The sequence below is a fragment of the Haematobia irritans genome, chromosome 2, assembly GCF_050003625.1.
Source record: "Haematobia irritans isolate KBUSLIRL chromosome 2, ASM5000362v1, whole genome shotgun sequence".
Lineage (NCBI taxonomy): Eukaryota > Metazoa > Arthropoda > Insecta > Diptera > Muscidae > Haematobia > Haematobia irritans.
Window position 1 is genome coordinate 12,363,058 of NC_134398.1, and position 24,777 is coordinate 12,387,834.

General features: G+C 27.7%; 2 protein-coding genes across 3 annotated transcripts in view; one reads left to right on the forward strand and one right to left on the reverse strand.

Annotated features, from left to right (window-relative positions):
- LOC142223481 (uncharacterized) overlaps positions 1 to 24,777 on the reverse strand; it is a 525,017-nt gene that overhangs the window by 283,397 nt on the left and 216,843 nt on the right. The window lies entirely within an intron of this gene.
- LOC142223482 (uncharacterized) overlaps positions 3,621 to 24,777 on the forward strand; it is a 146,205-nt gene continuing 125,048 nt past the window's right edge. The window contains exons 1-3 of one of the 2 annotated variants that reach the window (XM_075293367.1): positions 3,621 to 3,768; positions 11,694 to 11,954; positions 23,524 to 23,912. In XM_075293367.1, the coding sequence (XP_075149482.1) occupies positions 11,891 to 11,954; positions 23,524 to 23,912 (453 nt within the window). In that variant the 5' untranslated portion in view covers positions 3,621 to 3,768; positions 11,694 to 11,890. The remainder of the gene's footprint in view (positions 3,769 to 11,693; positions 11,955 to 23,523; positions 23,913 to 24,777) is intronic. The other variant, XM_075293368.1, reaches the window with a different exon arrangement.

Here is a 24,777-nt window from a genome sequence, read left to right on the forward strand (position 1 = left end):
TTTGTCACAGACACCTTTTCCTGGAAAAAGTCTTCCAGACACTTTTTTTCATAGAGATATTTTTGGATAAAAAGACACACTTTTTTAGGAAAAAATTTCATAGAGACTGTTTTTAGGAAAAAAGTCACATAAACACCTTTTCCAGGAAAAAGGTCTCACAGACATCTTTTTCTCATAATTTTTTTTTTAAAGATCACTTTTTCTGAAAAAATCTCAAAGAATTTTTTTGTTTTGGAAAAAAATCACATACACTTTTCTTCTGAAAAAAATGTTCACATACACTTTTGCCTGGAAAAAAGTCCCACAGACACTTTTTTTCACGAAAACAGTCTCATAGACATTTTTTTCACGAAAAAAGTCTATCAGAATTTTTTCAGAAAAAACTCTTTTTCAGGAAAAAAGTCTCACAGAAATTTTTTTGTGGAAAACATCTCATAGACTTTTTTCTGGAAAAAAAGTCTCACAGGCATCTCATAGAATTTTTTTTTGAAAAAATTCACATACACTTTTTCCTAAAAAAAAAGCTTTCGCATACACTTTTTCCTGGAGAAAAGTCCCACAGACACTATTTTTCACGAAATATGGTAATTTTTTCAGAAAAAAACTCTTTTTCAGGAAAAACGTCTCACAGAAATTTTTTTGTGGAAAACATCTCATAGACTTTTTTCTGGAAAAAAGTCTCATAGGCATTTCATAGATTTTTTTTTTTGAAAAAATTCACATACACTTTTTTCTAAAAAAAAGATTTCGCATACACTTTTTCCTGGAAAAAAGTCCCACAGACACTTTTTTCAGGAAAACAGTCTCACAGATATTTTTTCACCAAAAAAGCCAATCAGAAATTTTTTCAGAAAAAACTCTTATGGACAAATTTTCAGGGGAGAGATCTCGTAAACACTTTTTTTCAGAAAAAAAGTCTCGCAGGCATTTTTTTGTGGAAAACATCTCATAGACTTTTTTCTGGAAAACACTTTTTCGGGAAAAAGCAAATAAGGGCACTTTTTTCAGGAAAAAATTCTCAAGAATATTTTTTTCTGGAAAAAGTCTCATGGATACTTCTTTCAGGAAAAAGTCTCACAGACACCTTTTTCACGAACACAGTCTCACAGACTGTCTTGTCGAGAAAAATCTCTCCACAAACTTTGTTAGGAAAATTGATTTACAGACATTTTTTTAGGAAAAAATTTCATGGAGACTTTTATTCAGAAAATACTCAAATACAGGTTTTCAGGAATAATTTCTCACAGACACTTTTTGTCATAGAGAGTTTTTTTGGAAAAAAGTCTCAAATTCTCAGGAAAAAAATTACATAGAGATTTCCCAGAGACACTTACAGTCACATTTTTCTGGAAAAAGTCTCACAGACATTTCTTTCTCATAGAGACTTTTTTTGGAAAAAGTCTTATATTTTCAGGAAAAAATCGCATAGGAAAAAATTTTCAGACACTTTTTCAGGAAAAAAATCTCATAAGGAAACTTCTTCGGGAAAAAATCTCGTAGAGACTTTTTTCAAGAAAAACGTCTCATCACATACACTTTTTCAGAAACACTCAAATACACGTTTTTTCCGGGAGAAAATCTCACAGATACCTTTTCCTGGAAAAAAAGTCTCACAAACATGAGAAAAATCTCATAGACTTTTTTAGAAAAATGGCTCACGTTTTCAGAAAAAATCGCATAGAAATTTTTTAGGAAAAAAGTCTCAGGCAGTTTTTCAGGAAAAATTTGATAGATGCATTTTTCAGGAAAAATTTCATAGATGCACTTTTTCAGGAAAAATCTTATAGTGACTTTTCCGGGAAAAACGTCTCACGTACACTGTTTTCTAGAAAAAAAATCAAATACACTTTTTTATGGAAAATAGTCCCACAGAAATTCTTTTCACGAAAAAAGTATCACAGACTCTTTGGGAAAAAGTCGCATAGGCAATTTTTTCTTACGGGCACAAGTTCTTCATTTCGATATAGTTAATTAAGAGTACATTCCGATCTTTAATAACCCATAGTTCTCTCTTTCCTATGAATCTTTAGAGTGTGATTTTGCCTAAATACTTGAACAAAAAAAACATGTAAGAGAAGTTGAGTTAGAGAGAAGATAGAAGAAGAGTTACGTTAGTGTACTTGAAAATAAGAGATGTGGGCCGATTTTATTTTATTTTTTTTGCCGGATTCTGTAATAGACTCGCAAAATAAGAACATGGCTGGTATTATATCTGGACAGATGCTTTCCATTCTCTTTTAAATTTTGTTCAAAATTTATTTTCATTATTGGAATATAGTTCACAGACATTTGCTGATAAAATAAAGTCTTCTTCCTGGAGGGAAAAAATTCTCACATACACATTGTCAGGAAAAATTCTCATAGAAACATTTTTCAGGGAGAAAGTCTCACAGACATTTTTCGCAGGAAAAAAGTCGCATAGACACATTTTTCTGAAAAAAAGATGTATGCTTATTTTACAGACTTTAAATTTTATTCTGAACAAAATTTTAATCAATATTTAGTTACTTTATAGATTCAAATATCTATGAAATTTCACTTGAAAATTGCTTCGCAAAATGTACGCTTCAGCAGTCTCTTTGTAAAACTCCCGTCCCCTTAAAGACACACAGGGCAATATATTGCATGAGCTGCAATGCATTCCATGTCAGTTAAATTCATTGATGGTCTTCTCTGAACCTGGTATCCTCTCCTTGTCTCTCCCTCTCCCCATCTCCTGTACACTGTACTGTATTTCATTGTTAACACATTTTTAATTAGCAAAAGTTCATTAGTAGGAAAAGACCCTCGGTGATGTGTGCCTTAAATATAGCATAGCATAGTTGAAACAAAGGAAAGGAAGAGGCAGGAGTGACATGGATGCATTATAGAATTAAAGTACACTCAAAAAGTGCTTCAAAAAATTAGTTTAAAAGTTCATCTAAATTGATGGAATGTTCACTATGGTGGCATATGCTTTATGGCACCATATTGCGTTTATGACGAATATAAATTTTGTAAATTATTGAAAAAGGTGATGGAGATCCCCAAACAATTTTCAATGATTCTGTGACAGGATATAAATCACACATAGGCGGAATTTATATCAAACTGTTTCATAGCAAGTTTGAGGAGATTATATCAGGGCGTAGACCGGAATTTAGACCGTAGATGCAGTCTCACTTGTACAAACATTATTTTCCTGTGTTGCTAAGCTCTTTTTGCAGTCAATTAACAACACAAAAATGATATCAATATATATTTTTAAATTATTTCCCTAATTTTTTATTTTTCTTAAAAAAATTTCAACTAATCTACATTGATTCGTAAATTTCTTCCTAATTTATCGTAGATATTTCTTTGTGTGTTTTTATGGTTATCACATACAATATACGAGCATTTCTTATCTCTCTCTATCCCTATCTCTCTCTTCATCTCTTCCATGTTGACTCTCGCTAATGTGTACACAAATGTACAACTAATACATTTTTAATTAACATGTCAATACTCTTGAAATTGTTGTTTTTGTTGTTAATAGAAAACAAATCTCCACTGCAATGAGAATGAGAGCAAATGAGCTAAGCAACATCAAATGTTACATTTATTTAACCTCTATTTTCAAGTTTCCAATAATCAGAGCATTTAGTGAGCAAAGGAAGTATGTCCAAATAAGTTAAAACTAGAGAAAAATTATGAAAAATAAGTGAAGTGAATTTTAAAATAATATTTGTGAATTTGTAAACAATAAAAAAATGTATTGAAAATAAAATACTAAATTTTTAAAAAAAGGTGAATATTAAAAAATAATATTTAAAAGACCAAAAAAAAAAATGAAATTAAAAATTATTAAATGTAAAGAAAAAAATAAAGCGGAAATCACTAAAGTGATTTGTGTAATACCAGACTCTCCGTATTCAGTCCCTACGGGAAATGGATCAACCACATAACCGTTACAGGACTAGTCCCTGGTGTGTATGGACCAGTCCTAGTTCTGGTCAAGACGTATGGAAGGGACCGGTCACTTTAACATGGGTTTGTCATTGACGGGGTAAATTTACATTTTAGGACGCGTCTTGGACTCATCCCAATGGACACGTCCTGGGACAATTTAGCAGGAGCTCCCCATAGACAGGTTCTTAGGAACCAGTCTCGTACAAACTCTTAGAAATTGGTTTCAATTTGTGCATACCAATCGAACCCGAATTGTAAAAAAAAAACTTTTGAAATATGTCGAACAATTGGTTATTCTGATAATTTTATTTCACTAAATGTGAAAATGCTTCAAGCATTTTCACATTTAGTGATCTAAGATTTTAATATCAAGCGAGTACGTAAATAAAAAAAATCAACTATTTAAAAATTGCAACTAACTGGAGCACAAGTACCAGTTCTGTGATAAGTCCGTCAGCGGCAATTTACACCAATTTCCCATAGGGGTCTTACTGGAAACATCTCATTGTTTCTATAGATCTTAATCTATTGCAAAACATAAATATTTTTGGGCTTCAATCATGTTATAGAGCTTTTCACTACCGAAATAAATCGAATGTGAAAACAAGTATATACGGCCGTAAGTTGGGCCAGGTCGTACCCTCCACCATGGATTGCGTAGAAACTTCTACTAAAGAATTACTTGGTGGTAATACTTGCCGATGTCAAGGTATCTTACAACTTCTTAACATCGTCTTCTAAATTGTAAGTTAGTCCATACGTGGTATATATAGGTATATATAGGCAACCGATATAATCCCTTGACCGGAATATGGGGAGCCAGACTGAAATATGGGGATCGCTTTATATGGGGGTTATATATAATGAATGAACCTATATTGACCAATTTTTGTGTGATTGGGTATCGGTTTATCTGAGGGCTATGTATAACTATATGGGCCAAGTTTGGCATGGTTGTTGGCGGCCATATACTAACACAATGTACAAATTTCAAACGAATCGGGTAAAATTTGCTCCTTCAAGAGGCATCGGAGGTCAAATCTGGATGAATATTGCTCCTCCAAGAGGCTCCGCAGGAAAATCTGGGGATCGATTTATATGGGGGCTATATATAATTATGGACCGATATGGACCAATTTTTGCATGGTTGTTAGAAACCATATACCAACACCACGTACCAAATTTCAACCGAATCGTATGAAATTTGCTTTTCCAAAAGGCTCCGGAGGGCAAATCTGGGGATGTGTTCATATGGGGGCTATATATATTTAATTATGGACCGATATGGACCAATTTTGGCATGGTTGTTAGAGACCATATATTAACACCACATATCAAATTTCAACCGGATAGGATAAATTTTGCTCCTCCAAGAGACTCCGAAGGTCAAATTTGGGAATCGGTTTATGGGGGAGCTATATATAATAATGGACCGATATGGATAATTTTTGCGTGGTTGTTAGAGACCATATACTTACACAACGTACCAAATTTCAACGTGATCGGATAAATGTTGCTCCTCCAAGAGGCTCCAGAGGTCATATTTTGGGATCGGTTTATGTGGGTGAGATATATATTTATGGACCGATATGGACCAATTTTGGCATAGTTGTTAGCGATCATATATTAACAGCACGTACTAAATTTCAACCGGATAGGATAAGTTTTGCTCCTCAAAGAGGCTCTAGATGTCAAATCTGGGGATCGGTTTGTATGGGGGCTATATATAATTATGAACCGATATGGAGCAATTTTGGCATGGTTATGAGAGACCATATATAAACACCACGTACCAAATTTCAACCGGATCGGATGAATTTTGCTCCACTAAAAGCATCCGGAGGTAAAATCTGGGGATCGGTTTGTATGGGGGCTATATATAATTATAGACCGATATGGACCAATTTTGGCATGGTTATTAGAGACCATATATTTAGACCACGTATCAAATTTCAACCGGATCAGATAAATTTTGCTCCTCCAAGAGGCTCCAGAGGTCAAATCTGGGGATCGGTTTATATGGGGGCTATATATAATTATGGACCGATATAGACCAATTTTGGCATAGTTGTTAGCGATCATATACTTACAACACGTACCAAATTTCAACAGGATAGGATAAATTTTGCTCCTCCAATAGGCTCCAGAGGTCAAATCTGGGGATCGGTTTGTATGGGGGCTATATAAATTATGGACCGATATGGACCAATTTTGGCGTGGTTGTTGGAGACCATATACTTACACCACGTATCAAATTTCAACCGGATCGGATAAATTTTGCTCCTCCACGAGGCTTCAGAGGTCAACTCTGGAGGTCGGTTTATATGGGGACTATATATAATTATGGACCGATATGGACCAATTTTGGCGTGGTTTTTGGAGACCATATACTTACACCACGTATCAAATTTCAACCGGATCGGAGAAATTTTGCTCCTCCACGAGGCTCCAGAGGTCAACTCTGGAGGTCGGTTTATATGGGGACTATATATAATTATGGACCGATATAGACCAATTTTTTCATGGTTCTTAGAGACCACATACTAATACCACGTACCAAGTTGCACCAGGATCGGATGAATTTTGCTTCTCCAAGAAGATCCGAAACCCAAATCTGGGTGTCGGTTTATGTGGGGGCTATACGTAAAAGTGGTCCGATATGGCCCATTTGCAATACCATCTGACCTACATCAATAACAACTACTTGTGCCAAGTTTCAAGTCGATGGCTTGTTTCGTTCGGACGGACGGACGGACATGCTCAGAGCGACCCAGAATTTCACTCACTACCCAGAATATATATATAGTTTATGGGGTCTTAGAGCAATATTTCGATGTGTTACAAACGGAACAATAAAGTTAATATAACCCCCATCCTATGGTGGAGGGTATACAAATGTGTCTCTATAACTTTTTTTTAGAAAATTTTTAATCAAATTTTATCTCTATAAAAATTTTGCCAAAATTTTATTTCTATAGAAAATTTTGTCAAATTTTTATTTCTATAGAAAATTTTCTCAATATTTTATTTCTATTGAAATTTTTGTAAAAATTTTATTTCTGTAGAAAGTTTTGTCAAAATTTTATTTCTATAGAAACTTTTGTCAAATTTTTATTTCTATAAAAAGTTTTATCAAAATTTTGTCTAAATTTTATTTCTTTAGGAAATTTTGACAAAGTTTAATTTCTATAGAATTTTTGTTCTATAAAATTTTTTTTTTTTATTTCTATAGAAATTTTTCTCAAAATTGTATACCTATATACCTCAAATTATCTTTATTTATAGAAAATTTCATTTTATCTTTATAGAAATTATGTTAGAATTTTATCTCTATTGAAAATTTTGTCAACATTTTATTGCCATAGAAAATTTTATCAAATTTTTATCTCTATAAAAATTTTATCAAAACTATAGAAAAGTTTATCAAAATGTTATCTCTATAGAAAATTTTGTAAAAATTTTATTGCTATAGAATGTTTTGTCTAAATTTTATAGCTGTAGAATGTTTTTTTTTTCAAATTTTATCTCTATAGAAAATTTTATTAAAATGTTATCTCTATAGAAAAATTTGTCAACATTTTATTTCTATAGAAAATTTTGTCAAAATTGTATTTCTGTACAAAATTTTATCAAAATTTTATCTCTATAGAAAATTTTGTCAAAATTCTATTTCTATAAAGAATTTTGTCAAAATTGTATTTCTATAGAAAATTTTATCAAAATTTTATCTCTATTATTGTTGTTTTTGATCTCAGCTTAAAGCCATGCATTGATAAACTACAAGTGTAGCTTAACCAATAGAGGAAAAATATGCTTGTCAAATTTATTTGGGCAAAGCCCTATAGACTGCAAGATGGTTGGATGGACGCACGTTTCGGAATTACAACATTCCTCATCATCATTCACTTTTACATATGATTCTTACATCTAAATTCTTATTATATTGTTAGGGTGGCTGGTACAACCCGTGATATGATTGATGGCTGTCCTCACCATGAACCTATCGACTCTGTCGATTGCGCTCAGATCATATATCTGCTGACAACTAGGTCTTATCCATTGTCCATTTTCATCCTGTCGACAATTCAGTTCAAGGCAATATCTTAAAATCTTCCGCTCTAAAATGCGCAGTCTATCCATCTGATGTGCCGATATTGTGAACCATATCGGGAAAGCGTATGCCATCGTTGGCCTAACTATTTGCTTATATATCATAAGTTTAATCTTCTTGCTAAGACCGCCCCTTTTCGCCCACTATGAATTGTCTGGAAAGCAGCTCTTCCCTTCTTGATCGAGTGATCGACTTGTCTCGTGAATGTCATGTTCTCTTGAAAGACTACACCGAGATATTTCAGGACCACAACAGTCTCAATTCTCTCCTGTCCAATCCTAATATCAGGTCTAAATTTCCTGGCATTTTTATATATCCTTTTCCTCTTGCCTTTGAATATTATGGCTTTGCATTTGTCTATATTAAGGGTTAGTCCCCAGTTATTAAAATATGCCTTCAGGATCCCAAGATAATCCGTTAGATTTCTGTTAGCAGTTCTTGCCCTTGAATGTGTGGATGCGACCATAATGTCATCCGCGTATATGAGTATCAGATTCTCAGCCGTCGGTTGTGGTATATCCGATAGGTAGATATTATAGAGTACGGGGCCCAGAACTGAACCCTGTGGAACTCCAGCCAATACTATCTTTGGGTTCGATCTCATATCCCCAAGCGATACGGTAAATGTCCTTTCATGAAGGTAATGTCTTATTAATTTTATCATTTGTGGGCAGAAACCATTGTACCTCATTTTCCTAGTTAGGCCGACTTGCCAGACTGTATCAAAAGCCTTTTTAAAATCTAAACTAACGGCAATCGTAGCTGACCTATTGTTCAGTCCCTTGGTGATTTTATCTGTCAAGACCATCAGTGCATGAGATGTAGAAGTCCTCTTTCTGAATCCGTATTGGCAGTTATTACGAATGTCCTCATCCTCCATATAATCATTCATTCTTTTCAAAATTATGATTTCAAACAATTTCCCCAAGCTAGAGAGGAGAGAAATTGGTCTATATCCGCCTGGGTCGGTGGGATTTTTCCCTGGTTTCAGAATGGGTATCACTATCGAATTTTTCCAGCCTCTTGGAAAATATCCAATGTTTAGACAATGATTATATATGACGGCTAAACTTGTCCATGTCTTTTCTCCAACCCTTCTAAGGACATAATTTGGAATGCCATCAGTTCCACTACTTCTCTTATTATTTAATCTTTTCAGTATTGATCCGATTTCTTTTGGCTTTACAAATCGGATGGGTATTTGTTCGACTTTTCCAATTGTTGAGCCATCTGCCATGTATCCATTTCCAAATTCAACCATATTTGGTACATATTCTTCCTCTTCATCTTGATTATTAAATTCTGGATTACTGTTAATTTGGTTTCTTGAGAACTCGGTGGCTAGAATTTCAGCTTTCTCAAAGTCTCCAACTATTGTCTGGCCTCTGTCATCAATAAGTTCATTAATTGTTTTCCTGTGGAATGATCCACTGAGTGTCTATATTTTCCTATACATATCTCCGCCCGTCGATATAGCATTCAATTTACGTATAAAATTTCCCTCCTCGAATCTGGATATCTTCTCCGAAATTATCTTGCTCATATTCTTAATAATCGCCCTCAATACATTATGTTCATTCATATCTGTGCTCCTATGTAATCTTCTCCTCATAGACTTCTTATGACTAATAAGCTGAATAATATCTTATGGTAACTCTGTTGTTAATTGCCTTTGTCAGTCTCTCAATCGCGTCATCAATCTCCCCAGGCATTACGTTTCTGTCTGTCGATAATATGTCCGTTGTCCACTTCTCTGTTAAATCCCTTAATGTCCATTTTCCTAAAGTCAAATTTGTCCTCAGTATGTATGGTCTCTAGTCCTGTTGTGTCAGTTTCCAAAATCACAGCCCTATGGTCTGATTCAAAGTCCGTAGTTTCTAGTTTATCCCCTCTAACTACATCATCATCCCCTACTTGCAGCAAAACTATCAACCAATTATCAGAATAAATTCGGGTAATTCACTCAATCCAAAGTGAATTACACTTGAACCTTCTGAAAAAAAAAGGTTTGATAGTCGGCTACTGTCTAAACAAATTTTTGTCACAGTTTTATCTCAATAAAATTTTTTGTCAACATTTAATGAGAATTTTTATCAAAATTTTCTCTACAGAAGTTTTTGTCAAAACTTTATTGCTATAGAAAACTTTGTCAAAATTATATCTTTACAGAAAATTTTGTCAAAACTTTATTTCAAAATTTTATTTCTATAAAAAATGTTGTCAATTTTTGTCTATAAAAAATTTTATTGCTATAGAAGTTTTGTTAAAATTTTATTTCTATAGAAAATTTTGTCAAAATTTTATTTCTATAAAAAATGTTGTTAATTTTTTTCTACAAAAAAATGTTGTCAATTTTTTTCTACAAAAAAATGTTGTCAAAATTTTGTTTCTATAGAAAGTTTTATCAAATTTGATCTCTAAAAAATTTTATTAAAATTTTACCTCTATAGAAAAATTTCTCAAAATTTTTACATCTATAGAAAATTTTGTCAAAATTTCATTTCTATAGAAAATTTTGTCACATTTTTTTCTACAGAAAATTTTATCAATTTTTTTTTCTAAAATGTTATTGTTTTTTTGTCAAAATGTTTTTGTTTTTTATTTTCATGTCCGTCCTGTATATAAAATTTTATAAATTCTAATAAATCGATTTAATTTATGAATCTTTATAAAATTTATATTTTTATATTCTTTGTATTGCTCCATTTAAGAATGTTCGTCATTTGTATCTTAAGCCACAGTATTTTTTTTTATTGAGAAAAAATTGAGATTTTTATCTGTCCCTCTATCCATCTATAAAGAAAAAACAAAAACAATTACCTAACATTAAAATTTAACTGGCCTTTAAAGAAATGTTCAATCCCCCCACTTCTCCACCACCAACATAAATGGTGCAGTAAAATTCCATTTAAACACGCAATGCTGTGATGAAAGCCTGCAAATATATTACGCATCATTAAAGTCCCAAAAGATAGACTATGTTATAATGGTGATGAGTTTGCTGGTTTTCCGACCGTCAAGTCATGGCATAATGAATGATTTAATGACAAATAACATAGCTGGCAAGACATGAACATGACATGCTTTATTACATTCTAAAGCCGTCACCGCAGCCGCTTTAGGTCAATATTATTCATAATATGAGGAGTATTTTTTTTCGTTAGGGCCTAAATGTATGCCATGAATAATACTTCTGTTTTTTATAAAACACCTATATGTAGGCTATAGAGAAAAAAAATATTACCATAAGTTACTACATCATAAATTTATTTATAAATATAATAAATAATAAATCTCAAGTCAAAGGTAATGAATTTTGGTTGGCAATATCATAAAAATGTGGGATATATTAGGCAAGTATTTACGGTAAAAAAACCCTTCAATGAAATTCCCTTTAATTTTTTTGTTATTGAAACCCACCCTAAAAATATGCTATAATTTTTTAAATTTTTTTATAACCATTATAAACACAAAAATTAAATTCAATATTTTGTGTCGTCATTTTACTACAGGCCTGATATAGAAAATGAAAAATTTGCAGAGCAAGTTTAATTGCCCGCTATGTGTAACATAAACTGGGTGACATAATAAACGAGAAATTAATTTGCCAACAAAAATTTATATGCATGACTGTTCGTTCTTCTGTTTTCAGCAGCAGCATCAGCAAATATAACGCAACATACCAAAAATCAGGTTCTGGTCTTTGGGACTAGAATTGAAAGCCGCTGGAGGAAAGTGAAACAAAGTGTCAAACCCCACCCCCCCAAACCGGAAATACAGGAAGAACGAAAGGCTGTCTCTCCGTGTGTGTGTATGTGTTTGTGCCAACAGGAGTAATTTCAAGTGACAATGCCGGGTGTGGTATTTTTAATTGTTGTGCCAACAGCTAATTTCGAGCGTGAGCTTTATTATGGTATGTACTTGGATTTTTGTCCGTCCATTTATATCCTCACCATCCATTCCATCTTCTCCAAACCTTTGACTTTGGCCATTCATGGATGAAGTCAACCAAGGGGACAACTCGAAATGTCAACAAACACCCAAATGAAAACTTTTTTGCTGTTATTTTATATGTTTGGCTTTCAAGTGCCAAAAAGTAATGTATACTTTTAGGCTGTATTAATATTAATTTGTTGCTTTCCTATATACAAAAGTATTGCCAAGTGTGAAAGTGTGTTTGAGAACTTGTTTATGTGTGTGTGTTTGTGCGTGTGTCTTTATGTGTGTTGGCCTGAAGGCATTGTAAGCCTTAACAATTGATTAATAAAGTAAAAATGTCATCAGAACTTTAATTAATACTTAGCGTAACTTTTGCGACATGACCACTTCAGGTTATATAAAAAAAAAAAAAATAATGAGCATACTTTTAGGAGTTGTTGATAGTGTAAGATATATTATGGCATAATAAGATTGGTTATTAGAAAGAGCTTAAAAAGCTTATAAGGATTATTTGAGAAAAAAAAATAAGAAAGACAAAAATTTTGACGTAGAGAAAATTTTGTGTAGAAATAAAATTTTTGGAAAATTTTGTAGAGAAAAAAAATGTTGGTAAAATTTTCTATAGGAATAAAATGTAGGCAAAATGTTTGATATAACCTTCTATAAATATAGAATTTTGACAACTTTTCTACAGAAATAAAATTTTTGGGAAATTTTGTAGAGAAATAAAAAGTTGGTAAAATTTTCTATAGGAATAAAATGTTGGGAAAATTTTCTATAGAAATAAAATTTTGACGAAATTTTCTATAGAAATAAAATTTTGATTAATTTTTTTTTTCTACAGAAATAAAATTCTTGGAAAATTTCTATAAATATAGAATTTTGACAACTTTTCTATAGAAATAAAATTTTTGGAAAATTTTGTAGAGAAATAAAATGTTGGTAAAATTTTCTATAGGAATAAAATGTAGGCAAAATGTTTGATATAACCTTCTATAAATATAGAATTTTGACAACTTTTCTACAGAAATAAAATTTTTGGGAAATTTTGTAGAGAAATAAAATGTTGGTAAAATTTTCTATAGGAATAAAATGTTGGGAAAATTTTCTATAGAAATAAAATTTTGACGAAATTTTCTATAGAAATAAAATTTTGACTAATTTTTTTTTTCTACAGAAATAAAATTCTTGGAAAATTTTGTAGGGAAATAAAATGTTGGGAAAATTATTTGTAGGAATAAAATGTTGGGAAAATTTTCTATAGAAATAAAATTTTGACGAAATTTTCTATAGAAATAAAATTTTGACTAATTTTTTTATAGAAACCAAATTGTGACACCATTTTTCATAGAAATACAATCTTGAAAAAAAAAATTCGATAGAAATACAATCTTGAAAAACATTTCTATAGATATAAAATTTTGAAAAAAAAAATTCTATAGAAATAAATTTTTCACAAAATTTTGCAAACAAATTCTATAGAAATAAAATTTTGCAACAAAAATTCTATAGAAATACAACATTGAGAAAGTTTTATGTAGAAATAAAATTATGAAAAAAATTTCTATAGAAATACAATTTTGAAAAAATTTTCTATAGGTAAAAAATTTTTTACAAAATTTTCTATAGAAATAAAATTTTCACAAAATTGTCTATAAAAATAAAATTTTGCAAAAAATTTCTATAGAAATACAACTTTGAGAAAGTTTTAGGTGGAAATAAAATTTTCACAAAATTATCCATAGAAATAAAATTTTCACAAAATTGTCTATAAAAATAAAATTTTACAAAAAATTTCTATAGAAATACACTTTGAGAAAGTTTTAGGTGGAAATAAAATTTTGAGAAAATTTTCTATAGAAATAGAATTTTGAAAAAATTTTCTATAGATAAAAAAAATATATAGAAATCAAATTTGGACAACATTTTATTTTATTTCTGTAGGAAATAAAATTTCGACAAAATCTTTTATAGATATACATTTTTTACCAAATCTTCTGCATGAAATAAAATTTTTAAAAAATTTTCAAGAGAAATTAAATTGTGACAACATTTTCTATAGAAATACAAAATTGAGAAAATTTTATATAGAAATAAAATTTTCACAAAATTTAATAATATTTTTACACCATTTTTTACAGTAATAAAATTTGGACAAAATTTTCTATAGAAATAAAATTTTGAGAAAATTTTCTATTGAAATAGAATTTTGAAAAAAATTCTATAGATAAAAAAATCGAAAAAATGTATATAGAAATAAAATTTGGACAAAATTTTATTTTATTTCTGTAGGAAATAAAATTTCGACAAAATCTTTTATAGAAATAAATTTTTGACCAAATCTTCTATAGGAAATAAAATTTTGACAAAATTTTCAAGAGAAAAAAAAAATTGTGACAACATTTTCTATAGAAATACAAATTTGAGAAAATTTTATATAGAAATACAATTTTCACAACATTTAATAACATTTTAACACAATTTTTTACAGTAATAAAATTTTGAGAAAATTTTCTATAGAAATAAAATTTTGATAAAATTTTTTATAGAAATAGAATTTTGAAAAAATTTTCTATAAATAAGAAATTTTGAAAAAAATGTATATAGAAATAAAATTTAGACAAAATTTTATTTTATTTCTATGGGAATTAAAATTTCGACAAAATCTTTTATACAAATAAATTTTTGACCAAATCTTCTATAGGTAATAAAATTTGGACAAAATTTTCAAGAGAAATAAAATTGTGACAACATTTTCTATAGAAATACAAAATTGAGAAAATTTTATATAGAAATAAAATTTTCACAAAATTTAATAATATTTTGACACAATTTTTTACAGTAATAAAATTTGGACAAAATTTTCTATAGAAATAAAATTTTGAGAAAATTTTCTATAGAAATAGAATTTTGAAAAAGTATATATAGAAATAAAATTTGGACAACATTTTATTTCTATAGGAAATAAAATTTCAACAAAATCTTTTATAGAAATAAATTTTTGGCCAAATCTTCTATAGGTAATAAAATTTTGGCAAAATTTTCAAGAGAAATAAAATTGAGAAAATTTCATATAGAAATAAAACTTTCACAAAATTTAATAACATTTTGACACAATTTTTTACAGTAATAACATTTGGACAAAATATTCTATAGAAATAAAATTTTCAGAAAATTTTCTATAGAAATAAATTTTCTATAGATAAGAAAATTTTGAAAAAAATTTATATATAAATAAAATTTGGACAAAATTTTATTTTATTTCTATAGAATATAAAATGTCGACAAAAACTTTTGTAGAAATAAAATTTTGACCAAATCTTCTATAGAAAATAAAATGTTAACAAAATTTTTTATAGAAATAAAATTTATACAAAATTTTCATATATACAAATTTGAAAAAATTTTATATAGAAATAAAATTTTCACAAAATTTAATAACATTTTGACACATTTTTTTACAGAAATAAAATTTGGACAAAATTTTCAATAGAAATAAAATTTTGACAAAATTTTCGATAGAAATACAATTTTGGGAACATTTTGTACAGAAATAAAATTTTGGAAAAAATTTCTATAGCAAAACAAATTGGCAAAATTTTCTATAGAAATAAAATGTTGACAAATTTTTTTACAGAAATAAAATTTTTTACAAAATTTTCTATAGAAATAAAATTTGGGGAAAATATTCTATAGAAAAAAATTTTGATAAAATCTTCTATAGAAATAAAATTTGGACAAAATTTCTATAGAAATAAAATTTTGCAAAAAAAAATTATATGGAACTAAAATTTTTACACAATTTTCTATAGAAATAGAATTTTGATAAAATTTTCGATAGAAATAAAATTTGGACAAAATTTCTATAGAAATAAAATTTTGCCAAATTGTCTATAGAAATAAAATATTGACAAAATTTTCTATAGAAATAAAATTTGAACCAAATATTCTATAGAAATCAAATTTTGGCAAATTTTTCTTCACATTCTTGCAGTGTCTGATGGCTTTGTCGGCCATTTGAAGGCTATAAATCGTGTCATAGAACACCAATTCGAACAAATTGAACGATAAAATTAAAAAAATAAATAAATTAAAATATAGGGCCTTACTTCGTTCCATTACATATCAGCCAAACCGTATATCTTATACGTAATCGACTGTTCTATAGTTATTAAGGTGAGAATCAACCAATATTTATCTGCCCGTGGGGACATCTTTGCACCCAATTGTGTATCAAACATATTCTTGGACTGAACAGGTGAACCACCCAGCAAACAAAGCGTCGCCAAAAAAGTAATCAAAATTTTCTTTTTGGATCCGGAAGTGGTGCAAAATTGACGCAGAAGCAATGAATTTAACATGGGCTTGTCATATGGTTGAAGTCCTCCATTTCAACGGCCGTTGCACTGAATTTGCATCACTTCTTTAGGTGTGATCCGAATTCAATGGTTTGGATGTAAATTAAAAAATTCTGTGATATTTTGTCAAATAAATAATTTTTATAATTTTTAATGGATCCTAACGCTTGTCGGATACGTTTGACCACAAATATTTTCAAAAATTCATAATTTTTTCAGATTGGATTTAGCATTTTTTCGACAAAATTTAAATGATTTGTACCGTTTTATGAATTCTTACTCTGTTTTTAACCTATTTGAAGCAAAAAAGTTATAATTACCCATTAAAAGTATGAAAAAAAACAAGTTATAAAAAATTGAATTAAAAGAACTTCCTGGGAAGTTAAAATAAAGAACATCATTGGGAGTACATCTTCTGGAAGTGCTTTTAAAGTTGTGCCTTTGGAAGAACTTTTTTTGCTGGGCAGTGACTCGACATTAAAATCCACGTCTTAAATAGACACCACCTTTTGTTGTGACATTTAATAATTTGTTCACCTTTACTAAATATTGGAATTTAGAAAAATTTTTTCCCTTCGCAAACGAGAATGTTTTTAATTGGACTGCCTAAAAATATGCAACAAAATTTGTGTGTAGTGGGTAAATCGTGTTACTACCATGAACTGTAATGTTCAAGTGGTGAATTCACGGCTGCCATTCGTGCCAAAAATAATCCTCCAAAATTTGGAGAAAATTTTACCAAAAAACTACCAAACCAAAACATACTATTTTGCAAAATTTTATTTCTATAGAAAATTGTATACAATTTTTATTCCTATTATTTCTCTATCGAAAATTCTGACAAAATGTTATTTCTATAGAAATTTTGTCAAATTTGTATTTCTATTGGAATTTTTCTAAAAATTTAATTTAAACATAATTTTTTTTCCAAATTTTATTTAAAAAAAAAAAAATTTTGTCAAAATTTTATTTCTGTAGAAAAATTTGGAAAAATTTTATTTTTATAGAAAATTTTGTCGAATTTGTAATTCTATCGAAAATTTTCTCAAACTTGAATTCTATAAGAAATTTTGCCAAAATTTAGTTTATATTAAAAATTTTAACAAAATTGTATTTCTATAGAAACTTTTATAAAATTTTTATTTCTATAGAAACTTTTATAAAATTTTTATTTCTATAGAGAAATATTTTGCAAAATCTACCAAAACATTAAGAATTCTACGAATCCACCAAACAGTAACAAATCTACCATTTTTTGTAGAATTCTACCAACTGTGGCAACTGTGGCTAAATTTCGATTAAATAAATAAAGAAAAAATTGATTTCGAATACGATTGGCTAAAAATCTAGCTATCATGAGAACCATCAACTTATGTGATATTTTGATGGTGAATTATATTTGACGATATTTTCCATTTTCCTGTTATACTTTCTGGGAAAAGAATTTTTTATTGAAATATAAGTCCTCAATATAAAAAACAAAAATTATTTTTTGTAACTATAAACCATTGTCAAGCATAATGGGATTTCCTAGTATTTAATATGGTATTATGAAAATATGTCATTAATGAGCTTCATAATCTTTAATCCGTTCTCTTTTTTTGAAAAACACCCCTTTCATTGGTAAAATGTGATTTATTATAAATTTGATATAATTTCTCTTCCACAACACAATCTTGTTTTTTTTTTGCTTTCATAATCCTATTTATTAAAACCTATGGCACGAAATTCGTTCAATCATATTCACCAAATAATGAAAGCCGTATGTGTGTGTGTATACATGATGTCCTTCATTGTGACCACTTGAAGAGGACCATCAATAATAATCATAGTATTTGACTTTTTGGTTTTTCTCCACAATAAGAAATATTGAAGTAGCGGTTTAATTTTCTCATAGAGAAAAACCAAATCACCAAGTTACCAAAAATTAAGTTCTCTGCTTTATTTTCTTGCCCCTTTAGCTCTCACAAACACTCTCTCTCTCCCGCTCTCTTTCTCTTCAACATGACCACCATCCATCATAGATTTATCAATGACATTTAGCCTTGCCCAAACAATTGTAACTTTTTGCCTTTTTTGGTGGTCACATAACCACGACAAGCAATCCGCAAAACTATTTCCTTACAATCACAGTGTCATTGACGAGAAGCTGGATATTTGCTGAAGCCAACGGCAAGAGTAAATGCCTGGGCTAAATTCATGTCATATCAATCAATAGGGGGGAAGCTAAAAAGTTTTATGTGCGATTAGGGAAAATTGCCACTTAAACTATTCAAGTTCGTTTTTTTTTCTTGTTTGTTATTTGGGTTAAAGATGCTTTACATCCTACGATGACATGTAACATGGTCTTTTCATTATGGTGTGACATAAGCTAATATACAAAAAGAAAAAAAATGCGAAGAAAAACTACAACAAGGAGTCGAGAAACGGAAAAAAAGAACTTCAAAAAATAATGATAAATGATGCTAACGATATAAGGTGTGTGGTAATGCGTTTCTAATATTCTTATCAAGTATTATAATAAATGACATGGAAAGAAAACACCGAGAAAATTAATTGGATTTGTTGGAAAAGCTGCTAAGTGCAGATCTACCATAGATCCATGTATATACTTATTTTTATTATTGTCCATCCATAAAAACCACTAGAGCATAGTCTCTTCATTTGGAGAAAGAAGTGCTAATAAGCTCCCTGTTCATATTAAATCAAATACACTCTCCATACTGCAGAAGAGTATAAAAACTTACTCTCAAAAATTTAGATAGTTCGCAGAAAATGAATCTTTTTAATAATACCCAACTGTGTGACTTAAATTCTTCTAAATTCTATAATGATTGAATTATTACTACAAAAAAAACTGATAAATAATATGACAAGAAATTTTAATTACTCCATCATCGTGGGGTAAGATTTTGTAAGAATTTCTCTAAAATTCATTTGTAAACGAGAGAGATAGAGTGAGAGAGTGAGATAACAATAACACAAAAATCATGGTCGTTTAATCACAATCATCTCAGTTACATGCACACAAAACAAACCAAGAGCATTAAAATCTACACAGAAGAGCTCACATACTCGCTCACACATGTGCACGCATACCTGTAAGCCATTGATCTTAAGATATTTTACATGAGCACGTAGATACATATATGAGATATGTCATAAACACGTATGCACACATATTTAAAGCAATAAACTCTAACATTATTCACATGTCAATATACAATAGGGTGGGTCGTTGATAATTAGAAGTAAAAAAGACAATTGATTTCATTTAAAAAAGAGATTTAAATGATCATGATTGCAATTTCTATAGAAAATTTTGTCAAAATTTTATTTCAAATTAAAGTATTTTAAAAATTATGTCCCTATAGAAAAATTTGTCAAAATTTTATTTCTTAAGCAAGTTTTCTAAAAATTTTATTTGTATAGAAAATTTTGTAAACATTTTACTCTTATAGAAATTCTTGTCAATATTTTATTTCTTTCGAAAATCTTGTAAATTTTTTTTCTATAGAAAATGTTGTAAAAATTTTGTTTCTATAGAAAATTTTGTCAAAATTTTATTTCTATAGAAAATGTTGTCAAAAAAATTTTTTTCTATATGTTTTATAGCAAATCTTGCACGAATTTTGTTTTCATAGAGAATTTAAAATAACAAAATAACAAAAATAACATTTTTGACAAAATTTTATTTCTATAGAAAGTTGTCAAAATTTTATATCTATAGAAAATATTGTTAAAATTTTATTTCTATAGAAAATGTTGTTAACATTTTATTTTTATAGAAAATTATGTCAAACTTTATTTTTATAGGCAATTTTATCAAGATTTTATTTCAACAGAAAATTTTGTGAAAATTTTATTTCAATAGAAAATTTTGTGAAAATTTTATTTCCATAGAAAATTTTGTCAAAATTTTATTTCTATAGAAAATTTTGACAACGTTTTCTATAGAAAATTTTATCAGAATTTTTTATCTACAGAAAATTTTGTCAAAGTTTTATTTCTATACAAAATATTGTCATCATTTTATTTCTATAGAAAATATTGTAAAATTTTTATTTCTATAGAATATTTTGTCAAAATTTTATTTCTATAGAAAATTTTGTCAAGATTTTATTTCTATAGAAGATATTGTAAAATTTTATTTCTATAGAAAATTTTGTCAAAATTTTACTTCTATAGAAAATATTGTTAAAATTTTATTTCTATAGAAAATATTGTTAAAATTTTATTTCTATAGAAAATTTGGTCAAACTCTATTTTTATAGGAAATTTTATCAAGATTTTATTTCAATAGAAAATTTTGTGAAAATTTTATTTCAATAGAAAATTTTGTCAAAATTTTATTTCTATAGAAAATTTGACAACGTTTTCTAAGAAATTTTTATAAAATTTTTTTATCTACAGAAAATTTTGTCAAAGTTTTATTTCTATACAAAATATTGTCATCATTTTATTTCTATAGAAAATTTTGTCGAAATTTTTTTTCTATAGAAGATATTGTAAAATTTTTATTTCTATAGAAAAATTTGTCAAAATTTTATTTCTTTAGAAAATTTTGTCAAAATTTTATTTCTATAGAAAATTTTGTTAACATTTTTTTTCTATATTTTTTATAGAAAATCTTGCCCGAATTTTATTTCTATAGAAAATTTTGTCAAAATAACATTTTTGTCAAAATTTTATTTCTATAGAAAATATTGTTAAAATTTTATTTCTATAGAAAATTTTGTCAAACTTTATTCTTATATCAAAATTTTATCAAAATTTTTTTATCTATAGAAAATTTTGTCCAAGCTTTGTTTCTATACAAAATATTGTCATCATTTTATTTCTATAGAACATTTTGTCAAAATTTTATTCCTTAAGCAAGTTTTCTCAAAATTTTATTTGCATAGAAAATTTTGTAAAAATTTTACTCTTATAGAAATTCTTGTCAGCATTTTATTTCTATAGAAAATTTTGTCGAAAATTTATTTCTATAGAAAATATTGTAAAAGTTTTATTTCTATAGAAAATTTTGTCAAAATTTTATTTCTATAGAAGATATTGTCAAAATATTATTTCTATCGAACATTCTTCTCAAAATTTTATTTCTATAAAAAATTTTGTCAAAATTTTATTTCTGTAGAAAATATTGTTAAAAATTTATTTCTAAAGAAAATTTTGTCAAACTTTATTTTTATAGGAAAATTTATCAAGATTTTATTTTAATAGAAAATTTTGTCGAAATTTTATTTCTTTAGCAAATCTTGTCAAAATTTTATTTCTATAGAAAATTTTGTCAAACTTTATTTTTATAAGAAATTTTATCAAGATTTTATTTCAATAGAAAATTTTGTGAAAAATTTATTTCAATAGAAAATTTTGTCAAAATTTTATTTCTATAGAAAATTTTATCAAATTTTTTATTTATAGAAAATTTTGTCAAAGTTTTATTTCTATAAAAATATTGTCAACATTGTATTTTTATAGAAAATTTTTTCATCATTTTATTTCTATAGAAAATTTTGCCAAAACTTTATTTCTATAGAAAATATTGTAATATTTTTATTTCTATAGAAAATTTTGTCAAAATTTTATTCCTATAGAAGATATTGTAAAGGTTTTATTTCTACAGAAAATTTTATCAAAATTTTGTTTCTATAGAAAATTTTATCAAAAATTTGTTTCTATAGAAAATTTTGTCAATATTTTATTTCTACAGAAAATTTTGTAAAAATTTTATTTCTATTAAAATTTTTGTCAAATCTTTATTTCTATAGAAAATTGTGTCAAGACTTTGATTTCTATAGAAAATTTAGTCAAAATTAAATTTCTTTAGAAAATTTTATCAAAATTTTTTATTTATAGAAAATTTTGTCAAAGTTTTATTTCTATACAAAATTTTGTCAAACTTTATTTATATAGAAAATTTTATCAAGATTTTATTTCAAAAGAAAAGTTGGTGAAAATTTTATTTCAATAGAAAATTTTGTCAAAATTTTATTTCTATAGAAAATTTTATTAAAATTTTTTTATTTATAGAAAATTTTATTAAAATTTTTTTATTTATAGAAAATTTTGTCAAAGTTTTATTTCTATACAAAATATTGTCAAAATTGTATTTCTATAGAACATTTTGTCATCATTTTATTTCTATAGAAAATTTTGCCAAAACTTTATTTCTATAGAAAATATTGTAAAATATCTATTTCTATAGAAAATTTTGTCAAAATTTTATTTCTATAGAAGATATTGTAAAGTTTTTATTTCTACAGAAAATTTTATCAAAATTTTATTTCTATAGAAAATTTTATCAAAATTTTATTTCTATAGAAAATTTTGTCCAAATTTTATTTCTACAGAAAATTTTGGCAAAATTTTATTCCTATTGAAACTTTTGTCAAAATTTTATTTTTATAGAAAATTGTGTCAAAACTTTGATTTCTATAGAAAATTTAGTCAAAATTTAGTTTCTGTAGAATATTTTTTCAAAATTTTATTTCTATAGGAAATATTGTTAAAATTTTATTTCTATAGAAAATTTTGCAAACTTTATTTGTATGGGAAATTTTATCAAGATTTTATTTCAATAGAAAATGTTGTCAAAATTTTATTTCTATAAAAAATTTTGACGTTTTCTATAGAAAATTTTATCAACATTTTTTAACTATAGAAAATTTTGTCAAAGTTTTATTTCTATACAAAATATTGGCAAAATTGTATTTCTATAGAAAATATTGTAAAACTTTTATGTCTTAGAAAATTTTGACAAAATTTTATTTCTATAGAAATTAATGTCAAAATTTTATTTCTGTAGAAAATTTGTCAATATTGTATTTCTACAGAAAATTTTGTCGACATTTTATTGATATAAAAAATATTGTCAAAATTTTATTTCTATTGAAAAATTTTGTCAACATTTTTATATTTTTAGTATTTATTATTTTATATTTTTTTTATTTTTTATGTTTATTTAAAAGTTTTAATATTTATACCTTTAGTTAGTTAAATACCTTGAAGAATTTTTTCTCCTAATTGCTCCACCCTTTTATTTTTAACCGGAGTACTTAATGCGACCACATAACGACCAGTTTACCACTGGGAGTTGCATGACGACCATGAGTTTATATCTTTTTATCCTATTGTCCTATTCTCATGTGTACGTGATTGGTATTTTGGCATTCTCATTCACAGGTACCACCAATCAAGAATTGTCAACTCAAAATCTACCGGTCCACAATATAGTAACCAAGCCAGGACTTGGTGGTGGTGGCGGCGGCGGCGGCACTGGTGGTGGTAATAACAACCTGAACATCAATCTTCCGGAAAATAACAACGCCATATTAAGACTTGAAGTCGAACTACGTGACAAGCATGCACCTAAATACCGACGTGCAGCTGGCATTGGTATGCCATCTGCTCCTGCCATAGGATATGGAGTAAAAGGTAGAGGTGGTGGAGTATCACGGCCTGGTGGTCATAATCGTCCCCATGGGGAAGGAGGTGGTGGCGGTAGTGGTGTTGGGGCTATCACCACAGTGATGACGGACCTAAAGGGTAATGCCATTATACCCTTGGAAAAGGTAAGTGACAGACAAAAAAAACGAACTAGGCAAGCAAATACTTTTTTATCATCCCTTCATGTGTGTGAACATTTTGGTTTTTCATTTATCTTCAAAATAAGAGAACAAATGTTAGGAAATTTGGTGTTGACAAAATATATTGACGAGAATGATTTTCAGTTTTTTTTTTTTGGTTTCCTATAGGATTGGTAGAGAGTTCGTGGAAAAGTTGTGCTTGGCAAAAAAAGAAAACTCTTCAAGAACTTAAAAGAAAATTGAAATTATGGATGATTAGGATTTACGTGATAGAATGACCTTTAAGCACGGAGTTCGTAGAATTCTACCAAAAATGGTAGAATAGTTTGGCAGAATAGTAAAATTTTTGATATTTTGGTAGATTTTTGGAGAGGAACTAAATTTTCTTAATATTTTTTCAAAATTTTTTATAGAAAAAAAAAATTGAAAAAAATTTCTATAGCAGCAAAATTTTAACAATCTCTTCTATGGAAATAATATTTTGACAAAATTTTCTATAGAAATAAGATTTTGGCAAAATTTTCTACAGAAATAAAATTTTGACAAAAATTTAAAAAAATAAAATTTTGATAAAATTTTCTATAGAAATAAAATTTTGACAAAATTTACAAAAAAAAAAAATTTTGATAAAATTTTCTATAAAAAACAAAAATGTTGACGAAATTTTCTATAAAAATAAAATTTTTACAAAATTTTCTAAAGGAATACAAATTTGACAAAATTTACTATAGAAATGAAATTTTGACAAAATTTTCTATAGATATAAAATTTTGACAAAATTTTCTATAGAGATCAAATTTTGACAAAATTTCTTGACTTTTCTATAGAAATAAAATTTTGACAACATTTT